We start from the raw sequence: 25,716 nt of genomic DNA on the forward strand, positions 1-25,716 counted from the left end.
CCCTGGACAATCCCGATTTTGGGACCCTCGTCCCAATTGGAGGCCGTCCTGATTCGGGATTTTGCCTTTTGTCCATGGAAAAACGGTAACGTTTGGCTCTGCAGCAGTCGTGGCTCCAACAAAATGGCCGCCGCAAGAGCTTAACCCTTGTGTTCAGCTACATGTCCTCTCGTTCCTCGTGTTCGGTGGAGAGGGGAGGGGCCGATCCGTGCAACCAATGAATCAGCTTCTCTCTTTACAATTCTCCAGCTGGGGATAGCTGCACTTATGGGCCCCTCCCCACTCCACTGAACACGAGGAACGAGAGGAGATGTAGCTTGACTGCAGCCAACACTCCGTCTGCAGCCAACACTCCGCTGGGGGCACTGATTTAAGAGGCACTCCGCTGGGGACACTGACAACTGGGGACACCTGATGTAGGAGGCACTCCGCTGGGGACACCGGATGTAAGGACAGACTCTGCTGGGGGCACCTGATGCAAGGACGGACTCTGCTGAGGGCACTTGATGGTATATGGTGGCAGGTGACGTGGCAGGTGACACGCTCAGGGGTCCCACTGATTCTGGATTATGGTGAGTTGAATGATTTAATGCTATATTACAATGTAATAATAGTAATAATGCACTTCAATCATCCTGACACCACAACAACCATGGTGCTGGGATGAATGGAGCGCTAACACCAGGTGTTTGGAGTATCTTTATCTGCTGATTTGTTAAACTCTGGAATACACATTTCTGTTGTGGTGTAGGATCTGGGCCTGCTGTCCCTCCATCTCTCTTTCCTTCCTTCTCTCTCCTTCCCTCCTTCTTTCCTTCTTTCTCTCTCCCTCCCACCCTCTTTTCCCCTTTCTTTCTCCATCTCTCAATTATCTCAGACTCTAACCACACCCCCATTTGAACCACGCCCATATAAGCCACTCCCACTATTCCATGTAAACAACGCCCATTTTTACATGTAGGTGAGAAATGTCAGAATTGGCCTGGATGGGAAGTGGTTAATTCATTTTTACAGACAACAAAAAGCTATAACAGATGTGTTTGTTTTTTTTTCCAGGTAGTACGGAATCTGGAGAAAGTGCTAAAGGGGTAGAAGACGAATGTTCCTTGACTTATTGGGCCTGTAGAATCCTTTGTACTGCAGATCCGGAAGAGAAGGTGAGATGGTGATTGTCTTATATGGCAGCATTCAGTGGCGGCTGGTGGTAAATTTTTTGCATAATTTCCTATGGGCCCTTAACGACCTTCCACCAACTCAAAAATGTACCTGACCCATTTATGGCAATGCAGAAAGTGTACTCACATGTATGCATTTTAGTGCTTTGAAGTGTCAGGTGTGTTGCTTTCTGCATTGATATGTCTTGGGGGGGCCCCAGGCAATTATTGGGATACTCCCCAAAGTATATAAATATGCACTAAAGGCAGGATAAATAAAGGCTTAAAGGATAAGTTCACCTTTCATAACATGTTACACTCGTATTTAGGGTTTAACATGTTACTAATTAAGCAGCCCCTGAGTCCCTGTTGTGACAGCGGACCGGGGATCTTCTCCTCGCACCCACTGTCACAATTAAGACCCCTTTCACACTGAGGTGGTTTTCAGGCGTTTTAGCCCTAGAAATAGCGCCTGTAAAGCGCCTGAAAATCGCCTCCCATTCACGGGACGTTAGGAAAAGTCTTGCAAGAAGCATCTTTGGGGCGGTTTGGGAGCGCTGTATACAGCGCTCCCAAAACACCCTGCCCATTAAAATGAATGGGCAGCGCTTCTAAAGCACCACAATAGGGGCGCTTTTAACCCCTCCTTTGAGGTTAAAAGCACCCAGATAGCGGCCGGAAAGCGCCGCTTAAACAGCTCTAAAGCGCCTCTAAGAGGAGCAGCGATAAAGTGCTAACAGGGCCATGGCCCCAGTGTCAAAGGGGTCTTAAAGAGAAAACAGATCTGTGAAGGAGAGAGAACTACAACCACCGCCAGCCACTGCGGTTGTCGGCTTGTAGTTCTCAATAAACTACCAGGGTGCTGGTGAGCGCTCTAGTAGTTCATTGATTCTTCCTGCCATTCCGTAACTGTCTGCCCATATGAGGTACAGGTGCCATACTGTTTACCTGTACCTCATATGGACAGGCAGTTACCTTATAATTAAGAAAAAGAAGGGTAGCAGCGCTTACGTCTCAGACCTAATAAGTCCAATTCTGGAGTCCTGCAGGTATCGGTGCTCAGGCTTTTTTAGTGTCGTCCTAATCACCAAATGCAGATAAGAGCCCTTTCACACTGGGGCGGGGGGCGGCGTCGGCGGTAAAACGCCGCTATTATTAGCGGCGTTTTACTGTCGGTATGCGGCCGCTAGCGGGGCGGTTTTACCCCCCGCTAGCGGCCGAGAAAGGGTTAAATACCACCGCAAAGCGCCTCTGCAGAGGCGCTTTGCCGGCGGTATAGCCGCGCCGTCCCATTGATTTCAATGGGCAGGAGCGGTAAAGGAGCGGTATACACTCCGCTCCTTCACCGCTCCGAAGATGCTGCTGGCAGGACTTTTTTTACCGTCCTGCCAGCACATCGCTCCAGTGTGCAAGCCCTCAGGGCTTTCACACTGGAATGAAAGCAGTGGCACTTTCGGGTCGGTTTGCAGGTGCTATTATTAGCGCAATAGCGCCTGCAAACCGCCCCAGTGTGAAAGGGCTCTAAGATATAGGAAGCCGGCTACTCGAGATTTCCGTGTTGAATCTTTATTTGCTACGAGGTGATAACAACAGATAAAACCAGCTTATATATTTCGGCCAATGGCCTTAATCATAACATAGTACTGACTGGACCTCAGTGTCAAGATATACACCCTCCACCCACATAGATACAGGTGTTGGGAAAAAATAAAAAAAATTATTTGATGGGAAAAAAAAAAAGATACAGGTGTTGGTGAGAAAATCACATTTAAAAGGATACGGATACACGAGCCTGTGCAGCAAAAATAGGACAAAGCATGCACACTGCAAAACCTAATCACAGTGTGAGCAGATGTTACAATATACAGCACATAAAATACAAATTAAATATGTAGCCAGATAACACAGGGATTACAATATTCCATAAAAAGTACTAATAAATTGACAAGCGGAATCTATCGTCTCATCCATCCCGGATTGTAATATATCATAAAGAGCAGGGCTTTTTTTCTCAAACAATAGGTGCTGGAACTCAGCCACGACCCCCCAAAACTGCTACCCTACACACACCCTCCAAATCACATCAAATAGTGGGAGGGTCTTACAGGTCATTAAATACCAGGATTGCATTACACACAGAGTGCAGAGCTGTCACTTGTAAACACAGAAACCAGACTTTTGTGTTTACAAGTGATTGTGGTGGGCAGGGAGCAGAGGGTCTCAGTCAGAGGTAGTGGAACTGAGTTCCACCAAGTTCCCCCTGAAAAAAAGCCCTGATAAAAAATACTAAGAGATCAACAAGTAGAATCCAAACTCTCATCCATCCCGCCCCTAAGATCGCTATGCAGCTAAACAAATCTAGAAAACAATAAGTGAAAAAAATCCAAAAGTATAAGTACAGTGCCTTGGGAAAAGTATTCATACCCCTTGAAATTTTCCACATTTTGTCATGTTACAACCAAAAACGTAAATGTATTTTATTGGGATTTTATGTGATGGACCAACACAAAGTGACAAATAATTGTGAAGTGGAAGGAAAATGATAAATGGTTTTTAAAGTTTTTTTACAAATAAGTGAAAAGTGTGGCGTGCATTTGTATTCAGCCCCCCTTTACTCTGATACCCCTAACTAAAATCTAGTGGAACCAATTGCCTTCAGAAGTCACCTAATTAGTAAATAGAGTCCACCTGTGTGTCATTTAATCTCAGTATAAATACATCTTTTCTATGAAGCCCTCAGAGGTTTGTTAGAGAACCTTAGTGGACACCATAGTCCATCCAGTATCCACCAAGGATGGGGAGGACTGGCCATTGGATGAACATCCATGTGGGTCTCCAGCGGAGGATTATAAGAGGGATGCTTCTTTCTTCTTTTGGTAGCCTAAATGATAAAAAATAACAACTTTGATCTTCCCCCTTCTTTGGCAGTGGTGATTCAGATTTCTGGATGATATAGCATTCCTTGTGTGTTGTTTATAGCGCTCTTTGGGTACATTATGCCTGTGGGACAGACACTCTAGTCAAGATACAAATACTATAGTGGTATACAGTCCCTGAGGAAGATATTGTTATAATTTATTGAAACGTGTTGGATTTCCCCAACTTCTGAAACCATTAACCATGTTCCATGGTGGTAGAGTATGATAGCAAGCAGCTGGGGGAATACCACTGTCTGTCTCATATATGATACATGTTATGCATAATCAAGTATAACTGAGGCACCTGCCCAAGCTATGTATTCTGTACAAATTAGAGATATATGTAACAAAATCCATTTTTTTTATTGAAAAGTAATTTCTTTTAACCAAGTAACTAAAATAAAGAAAGAATGACCTTTTTAAAAAAAAAATAAAATGGTAATTTGTCATTGCTTTAGTTGCCTTATAAAGTCCCATTCAATGTGAGGTCTTTCAAATGATTAATGTCTAATAGGGATGATGGCAACTACACCCTCAGTCACACAGACCTTATTTCTAGGTTATAACAAAAATATCTCAAGCTTTGAACATCTCACGGAGCTCTGTTCAATCCATCCTCTGAAAATATAAAGAGTATGACACAACTGCAAACCTACCAAGACATGGCCGTCCACCTAAACTGACAGGCCGGGCAAGGAGAGCATTCATCAGAGAAGAGCCAAGAGGTCCATGGTAACTCTGGAGGAGCTGCAGAGATCCACAGCTCAGGTGGGAGAATCTGTCCACAGGACAACTATTAGTCGTGTTCTCCACAAATCTGCCCTTTATGGAAGAGTGACAAGAAGAAAGACATTGGTGAAAGAAAGTCATAAGAAGTCCTGTTTTCAGTTTGTGAGAAGCCATGTGGGGGACACAGCAAACATGTGGAAGAAGGTCCTCTGGTCAGATGAGACCAAAATTGAACTTTTTGGCCTAAAAGCAAAACGCTATGTGTGGTGGAAAACTAACACTGCACATCACCCTGAACACACCATCCCCACTGTGAAACATGGTGGCAGCATCATGTTGTGGGGATGCTTTTCTTCAGCAGGGACAGGGAAGCTGCTCAGAGTTGATGGGAAGATGGAGGGAGCCAAATACAGGACAATCTTAGAAGAAAACCTGTTAGAATCTGCAAAAGACTTGAGACTGGGGTGGAGGTTCACCTTCCAGCAGGACAACGACCCGAAACATACAGCCAGAGCTACAATGGAATGGTTTAGATCAAAGCATATTCATGTGTTAGAATGGCCCAGTCAAAGTCCAGACCTAAATCCAACTGAGAATCTGTGGGAAGACTTGAAAATTGCTGTTCACAGACGTTCTCCATCCAATCTGACAGAGCTTGAGATATTTTGCAAAGAAGAATGGGCAAAAATGTCTCTCTCTCTAGATGTGCAAAGCTGGTAGAGACATCCCCAAAAAGACTTGCAACTGTAATTGCAGAGAAAGGCGGTTCTACAAAGTATTGACTCCGGGGGGCGCCATACAAATGTACCCCCTACACTTTTCACATATTTATTTGTAAAATATTTGAAAACCATTTATCATTTCCCTTCCACTTCACAATTATGTGCCACTTTGTGTTGGTCTATCACATAAAATCCCAATAAAATACATTTACATTTTTGGTTGTAACATGACAAAATGTGGAAAATGTCAAGGGGTGTGAATACTTTTTTTAGGCACTGTATATGGCTGTATAGTCATGTCATTTATTTGCTGCACAGACTCGGGGACTGCTGTGAAGGTGACAACAGCCACTAGTGTATAGATGAGCAATTTTTTTTGTTGTTGTTTTCTGTCCATTCTTGGAAATAAATTGTCACACCTCCTATATCTAACATAGAGCAGCATTGATGGTCTGTGTTCTAATAAACTGGTGATATAGTGGGGGTCATTTACAAAAGGCAAATCCACTTTGCACTACAAGTGAAAACAACAAGTGCAAAGTGCATTTGAAATTGCACTGAAAGTGCACTTGGAAGTGCAGTCGCTGTAGATCTGAGGGGTAGATCTGAAATGAGGGGAAGCTCTGCTGATTTTATCATCCAATCATGTGCTAGCTAAAATGCTAATTTTTATTTTCCTTGCCTGTCCCCCTCAGATTTACAGCGACTGCACTTTCAGTGCAATTTCAAGTGCACTTTGCACTTGTCATTTGCACTTGTAGTGCAAAGTGGATTTGCCTTTAGTAAATAACCCCCATAATGTTGAAGATTTCGCTGTGTACATTTTGAGTTAAATAAAAGTAAATATTCATCATCCTCTTCCAAGGCAAAGCTCACTCAGCAAGCACAGGAATTATGGAACACAGGAAAGATTGCAGACATCGGTCAGACACAACCACCAGCCCAACCAAAGAGAAAAGAAAACCTCACCATAGTACAACCTGGCAGGATCAAGAGAGGAAAAGGAGGAACATTGGTAAGATGTAATGACATTCCACGTATATTTATGAAGGGACATATGGAGGAAAGACACTTTACCATCATTATAAGATGGGTTCTTTAACCCTTTCCTGTCCGGCTTATTGTAAAATGATGTCTTCCCAGGATTGCACCTTACATGTGCCCCACAGGCAACACTCAAGCATGATCTGTTACCTGCTGTGTCCACCTGATCAGTGTACCGGTCCACTGCTGGTACCATGTGATCGCTGTGACCAATCACAACAGATCACATGACAATTATACACAATGAATGGCTTTGATTCATGCCATCTATTGTGTACTATTGTGTCGATCTCTGTGATTAGTCACAATGATCACATGCAGACAGGGCCAATCAGTACCATGCGATTAGCTGTGGCAAATCACAGCAAATCACCACAATGCACGCTGAATGAATCTATTTCATTCAGTAAAAATGGTTGTTTATGACAGTGATAGATATTCAGTCAAAATATATATATATATATATATATATATATATATATATATATGTATGTATGTATGTATGTATGTGTGTGTGTGTGTGTGTGTGTGTGTGTGTGTGTGTATATATATATATATATATATATATATATATATATATATATATATATATATATATATATATATATATATATATATATATATATATATATATATATATATATGTGTGAAAAAAAATTAAAGCATATTTATTATTTATTTGCAAAATGTTAGAACAGAAACAAAGAAAAATGTTTTTGTTTTGTTTTTTCTGTTTATTTACCAAAACATAAATCCAGTGGTGATTAAATACCACCAAAATAAAACTCTATTTGTGTGGAAAAAATGATAAAAAAATGTCATTTGGGTACAGTGTTGCATGACCGTGTAATTGTCATTCAAAGTGCGACAGCGCTGAAAGCTGAAAATTGGCCTGGGCAGGAAGGGGGTGAAAGTGCCCGGTATTGAAGGGGTTAAAGGAGAAGAATGGCCAAAGCTCTTTTGGCCATACTTCTCCTGTGGGTCAGAGAATTGCACTTAGTTCTGCACTCCTGTCGCCCGTATTCAGCCGACAGAGAGCCCTAGCTACATCCACTTAGGTGAGTATGAATTTTTATTTTATTTTTTTTTAATTCCGAACTTCTCGTTTAACGAGGAACTGCAGTCTGCTCACATAATTTGTAATAAAAACATCTTTGCCATTCTGAAGCTTCCCTCCAACCACTTTGCATATTATTTTATATATACTGTGATTCTGTACTTGCCAAATATGCTGCAGAAATCTCCCTCCACTGAGTCTGGCTGCAGCCATTTTAACTGTGGGCAGCTGAAGCTGCTGCCTATTGACTTCCTGGATTTACACAGACACACAGAGGTACACAGACACACACATACACATATATATATATATATATATATATATATATATATATATATATATATATATATATACAGACTTAGGATGAGCTCAGACGTGTTCGCAAACAGTACGTGCAGAGCCCGCCAGGAGGTCAGCACTGCACAACGCTAATCACAGGCAGTGAGACATTTCCCGATCTCTGCAGCCGGGCATCGGGACAATGTCTCACTGCTTGTGATTAGCGCTCCGCAGTGCTGACCTCCTGGCGGGCTCTGCACGTACTGTTTGCGAACACGTCTGAGCTCATGCTTAATACAGACATACACACACCACTGCTTGCCTGCACATTTCCCCTCTCTCTCAATGAATATATATGGATCTCTGCAGTCTCCTGTTATCTCTGTCCTCATCCAGCCCCCTCCAGCTCCGCAGCACTCTTTGGCCCTCTAATGACTCATCCCTCCTCCACTCTCCTAAACCCCCCCCCCCGCTGGCAAACTCTCACCAGAGTGAGTGAGAGAGAGAGCTGTGCATGTGCATATGCCTAGATTAAAAAGTTACTGAAGGTCCGCTTTAACCACTTCCCTCCCGCCATATAGTAGAATAATGGCCACAAAGTGGTTACGTTATCCCGACCGAGTAACATCATATGGCGTCCAGTGGGATAAGCCGCCTGCGGGGGGGCGCGCAGCGTGGCGATCGGTGGTGCAGTGTGTCGCTCTTGCAGACTGCATCTACAATCTTGGTATAGAGCCTATAATGTAGGCTCTTTACCATGTGATCAGCTGTGTCCAATCACAGCTGGTCACATCGTAACCAGGAAAGTGCCGTTTATTTGCTTCTCCTCTATTCACTCTGACAAGGCGCGGGTAGAGGAGAGCCAATCAGTGGCTCTCCTGACGGGGGGGTCTGCGCTAATAATCAGCGCATTGATTATCAGTGCAGACCCACCTGTGCCCACCAGTAATGCCAATCAGTGCCCATTAGAGATGCCCATCAGTAATGCCTGTCAGTGCCTCCTCATCAGTGCTGCCCATCAGTGGAGTCTATCAGTGCCACCTATCAGTGCTGCATATTAGTGCCCATCAGTGCTGCATATTAGTGCCCATCAGTTCCGTCTCATCAGTGCTGCTTATCAGTGCCCGTCAGTGAAGAAGAAAATGTACTTATTTACAGAAACGAAGAAAAACTTCTTTTTTTTTTTTTTCAAAATTTTCGGGCCTTTTTTTATTTGTTTAGCAACAAATAAAAAAAAACAGTGGTAATTAGCACCAAAAGAAAGCTCTATTTGTGGGAAAAAAAATTATAACAATTTTGTTTAGGTACAGTGTTGTCATTCAAAATGCGACATTGCTGAAAGCTGAAAAATGGCCTGGGCAGGAAGAGGGTATAACTGTCCGGTATTGAAGTGGTTAAAGCATTTGTTACCCACTTGTTTGTCAAAGTGGTTGTAAACCCGCATGAAAAAAAAAAAAGACCTGCAAGACAAAGGCATGCGCCGTAGACAACGGCGCGCAGGTGCACTGAGCGTGCCATTTCTAACGGCGATCGTGCTGTTAGTGGCGGCTCCCACGCGCATGTGCGGGAATGACATCATCGCGGCTCCGGCCAGTCACAGCGCCGGGGCCGCGATACCCGGAAGTCACTCCGGGAGATATGGCAGCAACGGAGGAGGGGAACAAGGACCGCTGCTCGGGCTTCGATCTCAGGTAAGTAATTTATAATGAGCTAGTGTGCTATGCATACTAGCTCATTATGCATTTGTCTTGCAGAGTGTTTATTTTTTCTTCCAGAGGGTTTACTTCCTCTTTAAGTCCTGCTAGATCACTTCAGGCTGGCCCCTTTTGCAGATGTAGTGTAAAGTAGTGAGTGTACAGCTTGTATAACAGTGTAAATTTGTTGTCCCCTCAAAATAACTCAACACACAGCCATTAATGTCTAAACCGCTGGCAACAAAAATAAGTACACCCCTAAGTGAAAATACCCAAATTGGGCCCAAAGTGTCAATATTTTGTGTGGCCACCATTATTTTCCAGCACTGCCTTAACCCTCTTGGGCGTGGAGTTCACCAGAGCTTCACAGGTTGCCACTGGAGTCCTCTTCCCCTCCTCCATGACGACATCACAGATGAATAATAGGGTTTAGGTCTGGAGACATGCTTGGCCAGTCCATCACCTTTACCCTCAGCTTTTTTAGCAAGGCAGCGGTTGTCTTGGAGGTGTGTTTGGGGTCATTATGTTGGAATACTGCCCTGCGGTCCAGTCTCTGAAGAGAGGGGATCATGCTCTGCTTCAGTATGTCACAGTACATGTTGGCATTCATGGTTCCCTCAATGATCTGTAGCTCCCCAGTGCCGGCAGCACTCATGCAGCCCCAGACCATGACACTCCCACCACCATGCTTGACTGTAGACAAGACACACTTGTCTTTGTACTCCTCACCTGGTTGCAGCCACACACGCTTGACACCATCTGAACCAAATAAGTTTATCTTGGTCTCATCAGACCACAGGACATGGTTCCAGTAATCCATGTCCTTAGTCTGCTTGTCTTCAGCAAACTTCAGGCTTTCTTGTGCATCATCTTTAGAAGAGGCTTCCTTCTGGGACGACAGCCATGCAGACCAATTTGATGCAGTGTGTGGCGTATGGTCTGAGCACTGACAGGCTGACCCCCCACCCCTTCAACCTCTGCAGCAATGCTGGCAGCACTCATATGTCTATTTCCCAAAGACAACCTCTGGATATGACGCTGAGCACGTGTACTGAACTTCTTTGGTCGACCATGGCGAGGCTTGTTCTGAGTGGAACCTGTCCTGTTAAACCGCTGTATGGTCTTGGCCACTGTGCTGCAGCTCAGTTTCAGGGTCTTGGCAATCTTCTTATAGCCTAGGCCAGGCATGTCCAAAGTCCGGCCCGCGGGCCAATCGCGGCCCGCGGTCCGGTTTCGGACGGCCCGCCTGGTAATTTTGACATATATATCTTTTGTGGCCCCCAACGAATCCCCGAGCGCCGGGGGCCATAAAAGATAGATATGCTGGCTGCCTTGGAGGGGGCGGGACAAGCGCCGTACAGGATACAGGAGAATTTCCTGTTTACACGGCGTCCTGTGTAAAAGGAAGTCCCGTCTCCTGCGCTGCCATTGGACAATTGTTTTGTCCATCATAGGAGGCGGGACTTTCAATTAAAGAGGCCGCCGTGTAAACAGGAATTTCTCCTGTATATCTGTTGGCGCTCGTCCCGCCCCCTCCCTGTCTCCTCCAAGGCTGCAGATGGACATGAATCAGGCTGCACTGACAGCAATGGTGAGTCTGCATTCATGTCAATGTGGTGGGGGCTGCCGTATTTATGTCAATGTGGTGGGGGCTGCATTCATGTCAATGTGGGGGCTGCATTCATGTGAATGTGGTGGGGGCTGCATTCATGTGAATGTGGTGGGGGCTGCATTCATGTGAATGTGGTGGGGGCTGCATTCATGTCAATACGGTGGGGGCTGCATTCATGTCAATACGGTGGGGGCTGCATTCATGTCAATACGGTGGGGGCTGCATTCATGTGAATGTGGTGGGGGCTGCATTCATGTCAATACGGTGGGGGCTGCATTCATGTCAATACGGTGGGGGCTGCATTCATGTCAATACGGTGGGGGCTGCATTCATGTGAATGTGGTGGGGGCTGCATTCATGTCAATACGGTGGGGGCTGCATTCATGTCAATACGGTGGGGGCTGCATTCATGTCAATACGGTGGGGGCTGCATTCATGTCAATACGGTGGGGGCTGCATTCATGTCAATACGGTGGGGGCTGCATTCATGTCAATGTGGTGGGGGCTGCATTCATGTCAATGTGGTGGGGGCTGCATTCATGTCAATACGGTGGGGGCTGCATTCATGTCAATACGGTGGGGGCTGCATTCATGTCAATACGGTGGGGGCTGCATTCATGTGAATGTGGTGGGGGCTGCATTCATGTGAATGTGGTGGGGGCTGCATTCATGTGAATGTGGTGGGGGCTGCATTCATGTCAATACGGTGGGGGCTGCATTCATGTTAATGTGGTGGGGGCTGCATTCATGTTAATGTGGTGGGGGCTGCATTCATGTCAATACGGTGGGGGCTGCATTCATGTCAATACGGTGGGGGCTGCATTCATGTCAATACAGTGGGGGCCACATTCATGGCAATGGAGTGGGGGCCGCAGATGGGCACTGATTAGGCTGCATTGATGGGCACTGACCCTTATTTTGCTTCACAGTTCTTTATTTAAAATTTAAGATTTTTTTTCCTGAAACTTCATTTTTAAAGTGAAGGTGCGTGTTATAAGCAGATTAAATCCGGTATATCCAAATAACACGCCCAAGCTCATCTATTCACCACACACAGCACAAAGGCAAGAGAATTCTTGTTGGGCCGTGTATTAGTGCTCGGATAGACACACTTAGACCAAATTTTAATGGTTTAAGAATGTCAGGCAAAATGGTCGGCCCTCAAGCATGTTCTATTCATCAAATCTGGCCCTCTTGGAAAAAAGATTGGACACCCCTGGCCTAGGCCATCTTTATGTAGAGCAACAATTCTTTTTTCAGATCCTCAGAGAGTTCTTTGCCATGAGGTGCCATGTTAAACTTCCAGTGACCAGTATGAGAGAGTGAGAGCGATAACACCAAATTTAACACACCTGCTCCCCATTCACACCTGAGACCTTGTAACACTAATGAGTCACATGACACCGGGGAGGGAAAATGGCTAATTGGGCCCATGTACTGACTTTTGTTGCCAGCGGTTTAGACATTAATGGCTGTGTGTTGAGTTATTTTGAGGGGACAGCAAATTTACACTGTTATACAAGCTGTACACTCACTACTTTACATTGTAGCAAAGTGTCATTTCTTCAGTGTTGTCACATGAAAAGATAGAATAAAATATTTACAAAAATGTGAGGGGTGTACTCACTTTTGTGAGATACTGTGTGTAAAACATATAAAATCAGTGCCTATACTGGGGGTCAACAACCAGTAGATCGCGGACAGGTGACTGGTAGATCTCAGTCTGGACTTGCTGACCCTCCAACCCAGAGCATCAAACAGAGTGCAATGCAGAAGAACTACTTGTAAAGTTGGAGGTGTAGTAGGAAGCAAGAGCTGCATAAGCCTCCTCTGTAGCGCTGTCCCATGGGGAGTGATTCCAGCTGCACTCCACCTCTTATAAGAGATCTTCAGGTCAGTGTGAAGAAATACACCGGGCATAATAGTATAGGGCTGCTTTCACACTGATGTGCTGCGGTTTACCCACACCCCGGGTGCAGTACAGTGTACCTGCAGCTTTCCTTCGGGTTTTCTGAGCTTAGCCATAGACCTCTACTATATCCCGCGCAGTGCATATGCAACTTTCCTGGGTTAGCTGCGCTTTGCTATAGACTTCTATTCTATCCTGCGGATTTGGTGCACTTTCTGAATGCAGGAGTTTTTGTGCGCTTTCAAAAAGTGAACCACACCTGCAGGATATAATAGAAGTCTATGGCAAAGCGCAGATAACCCAGGAAAGTTGCAGATGCACTGCGCCGCACCCACGGTGCTGGTAAACCACAGCACATCGGTCTGAAAGCAGCCTTATAGGGGGCTCAGAACATTAGGGTTTGTTTACATTTGCAGTTTGTGGGGGTGGTAAAACCCCATAGTTAAAGTGACATTAAAGGTTCATGTTTTAAAAAAAAAAAATAACAAACATGTTATACTTACCTCCACTGTGCAGCTTGTTTTGCACAGAGTGGCCCCGAATCTTGTCTTCTGGGGTCCCTCGGCGGCTCTCTTGGCTCCTCCCCCCATCAGATAACCCCCTAGGAGAAGTGCTCTCCCGGGGGGTTACCTTGCGGTCATTACAGGGCAGGACTCGGCCCTGCCTCCCGGGAGCCAATGGCTGCGCTGCTATCAATCTATCCAATCAACAGCAGAGAGACAGCGCATTCCCGTGGGACAAGTTTGAGGGTTCAGGTAAGTAAAACAGGGGGGCTGGGGGGTCGGTCACTCACAGCTGTTTTTTCACCTTAATGCATAGGATGCATTAAGGTGAAAACACACGAACCTTTACAAACCCTTTTAAGATGTGCTTTTATCACCCCCTCCCCAACCGCACCCCCCTTTAGCTGCAGTAGCCAGGGGTGTACACATGTTGCAGCTGCAGCAAGAGTTATAAGCCCTGTCATGGTTGGTGGGTGTAGCACCTGCCATCTGCAAGTGCCCTGCAACCTTGTGCAGTACAGCAAACAAGGGGTTAAAGCAGGCAGCGTCGTGTTGCTTTCTCACCACCTGCTTTAACCCCTTGGACCCCGCAGAAGCATGCAGTTGTCAGGCGCTTGCTGAGTGTTGCAGCTCTGCATAGAAACCAATCAGCTGCCAGTTTTTTTTTTTCAAAGCTTAAAGAGGAAGTAAAGCTTCTGAAAAAAAAAAAATACACCCTGCAAGACAAAGGCATAGCATAGCATACTAGCTCATTATGAATTACTTACCTGAGATTGAAGCCCCCCGCATCGGCCCTCGTTCGCCTCCTCCTCCGACGCCATCTATCCTGGAGTGACTTCCGGGTATTGCAGCTCCGGCGCTGTGACTGGCCGGAGCCGTGATGACGTCACTCCCGTGCATGTGTGCTGGTGCCGTGATCACCGTTAGAAACGGCACGCTCAGTGCGCCTGCGCCCGATTTCTACGGCTCAGTGCGCCTGCGCCCGATGTCTACGGCACGTGGTGCCGCTATTTCTGCAAATATCTCCTAAACCTTTTAGGTTTGGGAGATATATCTTGCACCTACAGGTAAGCCTTAATCTAGGCTTACCTGTAGGTTAAAGTGGTTGTAATGGGTTTACAACCACTTTAACTGAACAAGCAGAAGTTAGAAGCTGATTGGCTACCATGCACAGCTGCACCAGATTTTACACTCTCCACTTTTAGTAAATCGACCCCAATGGATAGTACCATGCGCACCAGAGTGAGAGCAACAATTCTAGGGCCATCACAGTTAACTCTAAACTGATGACCTGTTAAATCCTCACCTGTAGATAATTTGGGGTATCAAAGTTTGTCACTGTCTCACATGCACATGCAGTTTTAAGTCTTGACATGTTGGGTATCTATTTACTCGACACAACCTCATTTTTTATCATTTACCAAAAATTGGGTAATATATTGAACATGTGTGCACTAAAATTATCTTCCATGTATGTTTTACTGAAAATATGGGTTTGATAAACCATTGTGCTAACGTCATGTGACATTAAAAAAAAAAAAACTTTCAACTACCACCATTTTATTCTCCAGGGTCTCTGCTGTAGTGTTTGGGGTTTTAACTAATCTTCCGGTCTAAAATGTGTATCTTAACATGTACAAAAAAATTTGCAAAACCGGCTCTGGCAGCAAAAGGGTTCATCATCTCTCCAACATCTTCGACCTACACGATCGCACTCCCTTTATACCTTTTTTCGTTTTTGATTATATTTCTCTGCATACCTGTTTCTAGGATGTTGGATAAATGACCTTGTTTTGCGATTTTTGAAGTAAGTCTTAAAAGTTCCTTCCAAATATGTTCGTCTCTGCACAATCCAAGGAGCTGTCTGAGCGTCACGTAACACTTACTAATTTTGTATGGAACGATAAGTATCCCCGTATCCATAGCAACTCTGACGTTGTGTTCCGACAACACATTCCGGCTCGGATTTCTGATAAACCATCCAAAGACCCTCTTTAAATAAATCCAATGAACTGGTCAGTACAGTCTTGTCAGTATCAGGACATTGTTAGGATACCTTGGACTTGATGGATCTTTTTTTTTTTTTTTTTTTAGCTTTAAGGTAAAATGTTATTTATCATTTTATACATAAATGTCACACACAACCAGCCTATCCAAATGATGGAATTCATCTCCGAGGGCCCATCGCAGGAAATATGTAACACGGCATCACTTCATTAACTACACACTTCATCAACAGAGAGCTCAAGAATTTTATATATTTTTTTATATAAAGTTATCTTTTCCCTAGGTGGGGGCCAGACCAGCCCCCTCCCACCATCGTCCTTGTTTGCCTATGCCTGGGAGTCTCCAAACTTTTCATTAGAAGGGCTATATTGTATATTTTACAAATAAATCAAAAAAAATCTGCCAAAAAAATAAATAAATAAATATACATACATTTATATATATATAAATGAAAGAAGAAAAAAATTTTCATCCGAGTCCCCCCTCTACATGAGTCCCCACTTTAAAACTGATTCCCCCTTTACATCCGAGTCCCCCCCCCCTTTACATCCGAGTCCCCCCCCCTTTACATCCGAGTCCCCCCCCCTTTACATCCGATTCCCCCCCTTTATATTTGAGTCCTCCCTTTTAAATCCGATTCCCCCTTTAAATCCGAGTTTCCCCTTTAAATCTGAGTTTCCCCTTTAAATCCAATTCCCACTTTACATCAGAGACTCCCTTTAAAGGAGATGTATAGCCAAAGTGATTTTGGCTATATTGTATATTTTACAAATATTCACAGGCCCCCCAAAAAAATCAGTTTTTAAACAAAAGATCAAGATATAGATTTACATCCGAGCCTCCCCTTTACATCCAAGTCTCCCCCTTTACATCCCAGTCCCCCCTTTACATCCCAGTCCCCCCTTTACATCCCAGTCCCCCCTTTACATCCCAGTCCCCCCTTTACATCCGAGCCTCCCCTTTACATCCGAGCCTCCCCTTTACATCCGAGCCTCCCCTTTACATCCGAGCCTCCCCTTTACATCAGAGCCTCCCCTTTACATCAGAGCCTCCCCTTTACATCCGAGCCTTCTCCTTTACATCCGAGCCTCCCCCTTTTACATCCTAGCCTTCTCCTTTACATCCGAGCCTCCCCCTTTTACATCCTAGCCTTCTCCTTTACATCCGAGCCTCCCCCTTTACATCCCAGTCCCCCCTTTACACCCGAGCCTTCTCCTTTACATCCGAGCCTTCTCCTTTACATCCGAGCCTTCTCCTTTACATCCGAGCCTCCCCCTTTACATCCCAGTCCCCCCTTTACATCCCAGTCCCCCCTTTACATCCCAGTCCCCCCTTTACATCCCAGTCCCCCCTTTACATCCGAGCCTCCCCCTTTACATCCGAGCCTTCTCCTTTACATCCGAGCCTCCCCCTTTACATCCCAGTCCCCCCTTTACATCCGAGCCTCCCCCTTTACATCCGAGCCTTCTCCTTTACATCCGAGCCTCCCCCTTTACATCCCAGTCCCCCCTTTACATCCCAGTCCCCCCTTTACATCCGAGCCTCCCCCTTTACTTCCGAGTCCCCCCTTTACACCCGAGCCTTCTCCTTTACATCCAAGCCTTCTCCTTTACATCCGAGCCTCCCCCTTTACATCCCAGTCCCCCCTTTACATCCCAGTCCCCCCTTTACACCCGAGCCTTCTCCTTTACACCCGAGCCTTCTCCTTTACATCCGAGCCTCCCCCTTTACATCCCAGTCCCCCCTTTACATCCCAGTCCCCCCTTTACATCCAAGCCTCCCCCTTTACATCCGAGTCCCCCCTTTACACCCGAGCCTTCTCCTTTACATCCGAGCCTTCTCCTTTACATCCGAGCCTCCCCCTTTACATCCGAGTCCCCCCTTTACATCCCAGTCCCCCCTTTACATCCGAGCCTCCCCCTTTACATCCCAGTCCCCCCTTTACACCCGAGCCTTCTCCTTTACATCCGAGCCTTCTCCTTTACATCCGAGCCTTCTCCTTTACATCCGAGCCTCCCCCTTTACATCCCAGTCCCCCCTTTACATCCCAGTCCCCCCTTTACATCCCAGTCCCCACTTTACATCCGAGCCTTCTCCTTTACATCCGAGCCTCCCCCTTTACATCCGAGCTTCCCCCTTTACATCCGAGCCTCCTCCTTTACATCCGAGACCCCCCTTTACATCCGAGACCCCCCTTTACATCCAAGTCCCCCCTTATCCGAGTCTCCCCCCTTATCCGAGTCTCCCCCTTTACATCCGAGTCTCCTCCCTTTTACATCCGAGTCTCCTCCCTTTTACATCCGAGTCTCCTCCCTTTTACATCCGAGTCTCCTCCCTTTTACATCCGAGTCTCCTCCCTTTTACATCCGAGTCTCCTCCCTTTTACATCCGAGTCTCCTCCCTTTTACATCCGAGTCTCCTCCCTTTTACATCCGAGTCTCCTCCCTTTTACATCCGAGTCTCCTCCCTTTTACATCCGAGTCTCCCCCCTTTTACATCCGAGTCTCCCCCCTTTACATCCGAGTCTCCCCCCTTTACATCCGAGTCTCCTCTTAAATCCAATTCCTCCTTTACATTGGAACCTCCCCTTAAAGGAGAAGTAAAGCCAAAGCGATTTTGGTTATATAGTATATTTTACAAATATTCACAGGCAGAAAAAAAAATCTGTTTTATAAATTAAAGCATAAACATGCTCCAAGAAATAACTTTACAGCAGAAGTCCCCCTTTACATCCGAGTCCCCCATTTAAATTCAATTCCCCCTTTTACATCCGCGTCCCCTTAAAGGGGAAGTATAGCCAAAGCAATTTCACTACACTTCTCCTATGGATCACAGTTCGTTCTGCACTCCTGTGACCCATTTCCAGCCGACAGCAGGCTAGAGCCCGTTGCCGGCTGACTCCATTCAGCCGGTCCAGGCTCAGGAAAGATCTGGACTTTACAGGTGGGATCCACTCAGAAGCCTGGACCGGTAGCTGGCTCAGCCTCTCAACATGCTGCTGAGAGGCTGAGCCAGCCCCACCTGTCCCCTCCACAGCCCCACGCTCTCTGCACAGAGCGGAGGGGAGAACTGCAAGATCAACGGTCTTTGATCACTCTGTTGTCGGTGTAAGCCAGAGAGGGACAGCTCCAGCTGGGATCAGTGCTGCAGCCATCTAGGTAAGTATGATTTGATTTATTTTTTATTTATTTATTTTTATTTATTTTTTATTCCCATTTCCAGTAGCTCTGAGAGCTCAGCTTGCATAGGCAGTTTTTTGGTAAAGGTGAACTAACCCTTTTTTCGTTGTTTCCAAATTTTCCAAAATTCAACTGATATTTAGTGCAAAGGTTCCCTTGGCTTATTTTGGATTCGTGATTCTTCTGTCTTATGTTTTCTATAGGCCAGTAGGATTGCATTGCTGCACTCTCTAGCAAACATTGAACAGTGGGCCATAGACCTGTCCTGGGACATTATCGCACGTTTTGCTCACTTCCAACTGCAATCTGGAGAGAAAATTCCAAGAGAGTTCTTCTCAGACTTTGTAAAGGTGGCCGGAGATGAAGCAAAGGTTCGTAGTCAGAAAATAATCCACTTACTACAGTGCCTTGAAAAAGTATTCATACGCCTTGACATTTTACACATTTTGTCATGTTACAACCAAAAACGTAAATGTATTTTATTAGGATTTATATGATAGACCAACACAAAGTGGCACATCATTGTGACGTGGGAGGTAAATGATAAATGGTTTTCAACATTTTTTACAAATAAATATGTGAAAAGTGTGGACTTTACTCTGATACCCCTAACTAAAATCTAGTGGAACCAATTGCCTTCAGAAGTCACCCAATTAGTAAATAGAGTCCACCTGTATGTAATTTATTCTCAGTATAAATACAGCTGTTCTGTGGAGCCCTCAGAGGTTTGTTAGAGAACCTTAGTGAACAAACAGCATCATGAAGGCCAAGGAACACACCGGACAGGTCAGGGATAAAGTTGTGGAGAAGTATAAAGCAGGGTTAGGCTATAAAAAATATGCCAAGCTTTGAACATCTCACAGGGCTCTGTTCAATCCATCATCCGAACATGGAAAGAGTATGGCACAACTGCAAACCTACCAAGACATGGCCGTCCACCTAAACTGACAGGCCAGGCAAGGAGAGCATTCATCAGAGAAGAGCCAAGAGGTCCATGGTAACTCTGGAGGAGCTGCAGAGATCCACAGCTCAGGTGGGAGAATCTGTCCACAGGACAACTATTAGTCGTGTTCTCCACAAATCTGGTCTTTATGGAAGAGGGGCAAGAAGAAAGACATTGTTGACAGAAAGTCATAAGAAGTCTTGTTTGCAGTTTGTGAGAAGCCACGTAGGGGACACAGCAAACATGTTGAAGAAGGTGCTCTGGTCATATGAGACCAAAATTGAATTTTTTGGCATAAAAGCAAAACACTGTATGTGGTGGAAAACTAACACTGCACATCACCCTGAACACACCATCTCCACCGTGAAACATGGTGGTGGCAGCATCATGTTGTGAGGATGCTTTTCTTCAGCAGGGACAGGGAAGCTGGTCAGAGTTGATGGGAAGATGGATGGAGACAAATACAGGGCAATCTTAGAAGAAAACCTGTTAGAGTCTGCAAAAGACTTAAGACTGGGACAGAGGTTCACCTTCCAACAGGATAACGACCCTAAACATACAGCCAGAGCTACAATGGAATGGTTTAGATCAAAGCATATTCATGCGTTAGAATGGCCCAGTCACAGTCCAGACCTAAATCCAATTGAGAATCTGTGGCAAGACTTGAAAATTGCTGTTCACAGACACTCTCCATCCAATCTGACAGAACTTGAGGTATTTTGCAAAGAAGAATGGGCAGAAATGTCCCTCTCTAGATGCGCAAAGCTGGTAGAGACATCCCCAAAAAGACTTGCAGCTGTAATTGCAGAGAAAGGGGGTTCTACAAAGTATTGACTCCGGGGGGCGCCATACAAATGTACCCCCCACACTTTTCACATTTTTATTTGTAAACAATTAAGAAAAAAATGTATCATTTTCCTTGCACTTCACAATTATGTGCCACTTTGTGTTGGTCTATCACATAAAATCCCAATAAATTCCATTTACATTTTTAGTTGTAACATGACAAAATGTGGAAAATTTCAAGGGGTATGAATACTTTTTCAAGGAGCTGTAATATTCAATTTATCTAACATGTGGCTTCATCTCTTTCTCAGCATTATTGCCTTCTACAGAAGCGCCTTACAGAGCTGGGGAGTACATTTGGTGATCTTCCTGTCCACAATGGTATGTTCTTATCACACTATATCCTGTACTGTATGATTACGGGGTCTTTTAATTAAAAAAAAAATATTGGTGTGGGCACGTCTCAAGCATTTATACAGCTGTCACAAATAATCGCTGTAATTTGTGTAATACAAACTTTCTCAACCTTTTCACCCCAGAAAAAACCTCTACAACATGTGTCTCCAAGTGCGGCCCTTTGCCAGCCTTTATCTGTCTGTTGGTGCCCTTATGCCTCCCAATGACCGCTACAGTACTGAGGGGCTGGAAGGAAAAATCCTGGGGGGCCGCACACCGCTGAAGGCATCTTTATTGAAAGATTAAAATCCGAGAACATTCATATCTTAAGCATAGAACATAGGGAAGAACATCTAACGCATTTCACATCACAAACAGATGCTTAGTCATAGCTGAATAAACAAAGTCTGATCTGATGTATATATGGGGCTAATGAAAAATAGCCAATCAAATGCAAAGCAATGTTGGAAGAAACCTCCCCAGAAAATCAGACCTTGTTAATGCCCGAAATGAATTGCACCTGGAGGGGAGAAGCAAAGAGCTAATGAATACAATAAATTCAAATAAATGAATAACTAAAAAAATATATATACATATGTAATTGTAAGCTACATGCAACTTCCCCACATGGTGCAATCAAAGGCTAAAAAATAGTAAAGAAAAATGTGTAATAGATAAATATACAAATACAGATGTGAAAAATCACAAAACGACTATAAACAAAATCAAATTAATCATCATAAGGACCTGCAAAAGATTTGATATCAATCATTATACAAAAAGTAAAAAAAAGCATATACAGTGGGGACGGAAAGTATTCAGACCCCCTTAAATTTTTCGCTCTTTGTTATATTGCAGCCATTTGCTAAAATCATTTAAATTCATTTTATTCCTCATTAATATACACACAGCACCCCATATTGACAGAAAAACACAGAATTGTTGACATTTTTGAAGATTTATTAAAAAAGAAAAACTGAAATATCACATGGTCCTAAGTATTCAGATCCTTTGCTCAGTATTTAGTAGAAGCCCCCTTTTGATCTAATACAGCCATGAGTCTTTTTGGGAAAGATGCAACAAATTTTTCACACCTGGATTTGGGGATCCTCTGCCATTCCTCCTTGCAGATCCTCTCCAGTTCTGTCAGGTTGGATGGTAAACGGTGGACAGCCACGGAATGGTTGTGAAGCCACTCCTTTGTTATTTTAGCTGTGTGCTTAGGGTCATTGTCTTGTTGGAAGGTAAACCTTCGGCCCAGTCTGAGGTCCTGAGCACTCTGGAGAAGGTTTTCGTCCAGGATATCCCTGTATCCCTTGGCCGCATTCATCTTTCCCTCGATTGAAACCAGTCCTCCTGGCCCTGCAGCTGAAAAACACCCCCCACAGCATGATGCTGCCACCACCATGCTTCACTGTTGGGACTGTATTGGACAGGTGATGAGCAGTGCTTGGTTTTCTCCACACATACTGCTTAGAATTAAGGCCAAAAAGTTTTATCTTGGTCTCATCAGACCAAAGAATCTTATTTCTCACCATCTTGGAGTCCTTCAGGTGTTTTTTAGCAAACTCCATGCAGACTTTCATGTGTCTTGCACTGAGGAGAGGCTTCCGTCGGGCCACTCTGCCATAAAGCCCCAACTGGTGGAGAGCTGCAGTGATGGTTGACTTTCTACAACTTTCTTCCATCTCCCGACTGCATCTCTGGAGGTCAGCCACAGTGATCTTTGGGTTCTTCTTTACCTCTCTCACCAAGGCTCTTCTCCCCCGATAGCTCAGTTTGGCCGGATGGCCAGCTCTAGGAAGGGATCTGGTCGTCCCAAACGTCTTCCATTTAAGGATTATGGAGGCCACTGTGCTCTTAGGAACCTTAAGTGCAGCAGAAATTTCTTTGTAACCTTGGCCAGATCTGTGCCTTGCCACAATTCTGTCTCTGAGCTCTTCAGGCAGTTCCTTTAACCTCATGATTCTCATTTGCTCTGACATGCACTGTGAGCTGTAAGGTCTTATATAGACAGGTGTGTGGCTTTCCTAATCAAGTCCAATCAGTATAATCAAACAGAGCTGGACTCAAATGAAGGTGTAGAACCATCTCAAGGATGATCAGAAGAAATGGACAGCACCTGAGTTATATATATGAGTGTCACAGCAAAGGGTCTGAATACTTAGGACCATGTGATACTTCAGTTTTTCTTTTTTAATAAATCTGCAAAAATGTCAACAATTCTGTGTTTTTCTGTCAATATGGGGTGCTGTGTGTACATTAATGAGGAAAAAATTAACTTAAATGATTTTAGCAAATGGCTGCAATATAACAAAGAGTGAAAAATGTAAGGGGGTCTGAATACTTTCCGTCCCCACTGTATACTAAATACCATCAGATCTAAAACATTTCCATGTAAAAAATTAAAATTGACTATTGGTATATAATTATTATTCCAATATTTACCCACACGGACATGTACATAAAAAAAACATACAGAGACATGAGGGCAAGAAGTACTATGGGGCACTATTGGTTAAACTGATGCCAATGATGGGGCACTACTCCTCCTTCTGACCACCAACCCTGCAGCCATGTTTATTCTCACTGATGCTGGGCACAGAACATTTGCTACCCCAACTGGCCACAATCCGCCCCCCCTAAAGTCTACCCTTACTTGGCTTTGCCAAGTAGCTTTAGCCCTAGCACTATGAAGGTGCCATTAAATGAGAGGTCAGTAAGCCACATCTCATGGAATCCCTCTAGTGGCCATAATGCAATATTTTTCTGAAATACCCCAATCATGCCACTTGATGGAACTGACGATCTTCGGAAGCTACACTAAGTATACTAAGTAAAGAAAAAATATTCCATCAATTACGGAAATTATTTGTGACAGTTGTGTGACTGCTTGAGTCATGCCAGCAAATTGTGTGTATATATATATATAGACCTCAATGTGCATTTTTGGCAAAGTAGGGTCCTGTGATTTCATATTTTATGTTTCTTCCAGGATTGTGGCAGTCTGCTTCAGACACGGCTCTTGACCTCCTTGGACGTCTGGCTATTGTACATATGGTCCATGAAGCCAGGTAACATTGTACACTATGCAGTCTGGTTCTACACACTCTGGGGCCTTGAGCCTCATTTTTTTTCCAGGGTCACTATCTGCATGGAGTCTGTATGTTCTCCCCTAGGTTTAGACCATGGGTGTTCAACCTGCAGCCCTCCAGCTGTTGTGGAACTACAAATCCCATCATGCTTCTGCCTTTGGGAGTCATGCTTGTAACTGTTGGCCTTGCATTACCACACGGGACTTTCCTTGCAATGCCCCATGGGTAATGTAGTTTCGCAACAGCTGGAGTTCCGCAGGTTGGACACCTATGGTTTAGACCAGTGGTTCTCAACCTCAGTCGTCAAGGTTTTCAGGTTTTCCTTTACTCTGCACATCTGCTTTAAATCAATATCAATAACATGGTATTGATAAGAGTTATTTTATCTAAGGGAAGTTCCCAAAACATGGCCTATTGGGGGTATTTGAGAACCACTAGAAAAACTCACCCAAGCTCTACCGCTATATAGTATAGTTGGTGTGTAGAGTAGTCGGTGCTCTAGCTAAGCTTACAAAAGATCCATAGAAAGTACAGGCCGGCAACTCGACAGCTTCTCCATAGAAAATATTTATTTGAGCATTACAGCAACAACATCATCCAAAAAATACTGACGCGTTTCGGCCTTCATCAAAAGCATAAAAAAATGACATTAAAAACAAGTATATATATATAAGGGAAGCAGCCTTTGTGAAGTATGAAGGACATAAATTACTTCATTAAAAAATCAACCCCTTAATTGGTTACAGGTGAAGATGACCAGACCTGGGCCAAACAAACACACAAAAACAGGGGATTTCAAGATTTGAGAACAACTAGTTTAGACAAACCTTTCCACACTGCAAATCATACCTGCATGTGTAATATTCTGCTGTGTGGTCCATGAAATAGGGACTGTTGCACATATTATCAGTAGTATAAGGCCCACAATCCGTATCTGTTGTGTAAAACAGTTGTCAGAGTCCGCAGATTGCATCCCGTGGTGTGTAGATCAGGCGTATCTCTAATGTGAATAGTTCAGTGTGATTGTGGAATATGTTGGCATTCTGCAGCTTTACCGTGTGCCTCATGTTCTGTTCTCAGTAATTAATGAAATATTAATTGTGTGGTTTTTAGGGGTCTGGATGTCCACCCGCAGACATTACAGCGATTCTCAGCTCAGGGGGATGAAAGCTCAGCCCGGGTACTGGAAGTCATTTACACTGATGAGATCACTCACGTGGCAGCTGGCCTGAAGTGGTTCACTTACATCTGTGCCAAAGAGCAGCGGGTAAGTGATGAACCAGTCAGTCTCAGTAACACTAAAATCTGGTGCTGTCCTCCCAACTATTCATCAGCCATTAGGATTATGGGCCGTGTTCATCTCCCTATAAAGGTGTTTGTTATGTTGTGTTTTATGTATGTATTTGCCTGTTGCACATCACTATATGAATTTCACATATTCTACCTACACAATATAATAATATACTTAACCACTTGCCTACCGGGCACTTACACCCCCTCCCTGCCCAGGCCATTTTTCAGCTTTCAGCGCTGTCGCACTTTGAATGACAATTGCGCCGTCATCCTACACTGTACCCAAACCAAAATCACTGCTGAGTTTTTTATTTTTTACTAAAAAATTTTTTTACGTAGTTTCTGTCAGTAAATTTTGTAACTAAGTAATCTTTCTCCACTGATGTGCGCTGATGA

The 25,716-nt window shown here is 44.5% G+C and overlaps 1 protein-coding gene across 3 annotated transcripts in view; it reads left to right on the forward strand.

Annotated features, from left to right (window-relative positions):
* The window catches only part of LOC141131247 (uncharacterized protein HI_0077-like), a 49,693-nt gene that overhangs the window by 15,540 nt on the left and 8,437 nt on the right, over positions 1-25,716 (forward strand). For all 3 annotated transcript variants that reach the window (XM_073618333.1, XM_073618334.1, XM_073618336.1), the window contains exons 5-10: positions 1,057-1,157; positions 6,389-6,538; positions 19,011-19,178; positions 20,848-20,917; positions 23,928-24,006; positions 25,141-25,294. In XM_073618333.1, coding sequence (XP_073474434.1) covers positions 1,057-1,157; positions 6,389-6,538; positions 19,011-19,178; positions 20,848-20,917; positions 23,928-24,006; positions 25,141-25,294 — 722 coding nt within the window. The remainder of the gene's footprint in view (positions 1-1,056; positions 1,158-6,388; positions 6,539-19,010; positions 19,179-20,847; positions 20,918-23,927; positions 24,007-25,140; positions 25,295-25,716) is intronic.

Source organism: Aquarana catesbeiana, linkage group LG03, assembly GCF_042186555.1.
Source record: "Aquarana catesbeiana isolate 2022-GZ linkage group LG03, ASM4218655v1, whole genome shotgun sequence".
Classification (NCBI taxonomy): Eukaryota; Metazoa; Chordata; class Amphibia; order Anura; family Ranidae; genus Aquarana; species Aquarana catesbeiana.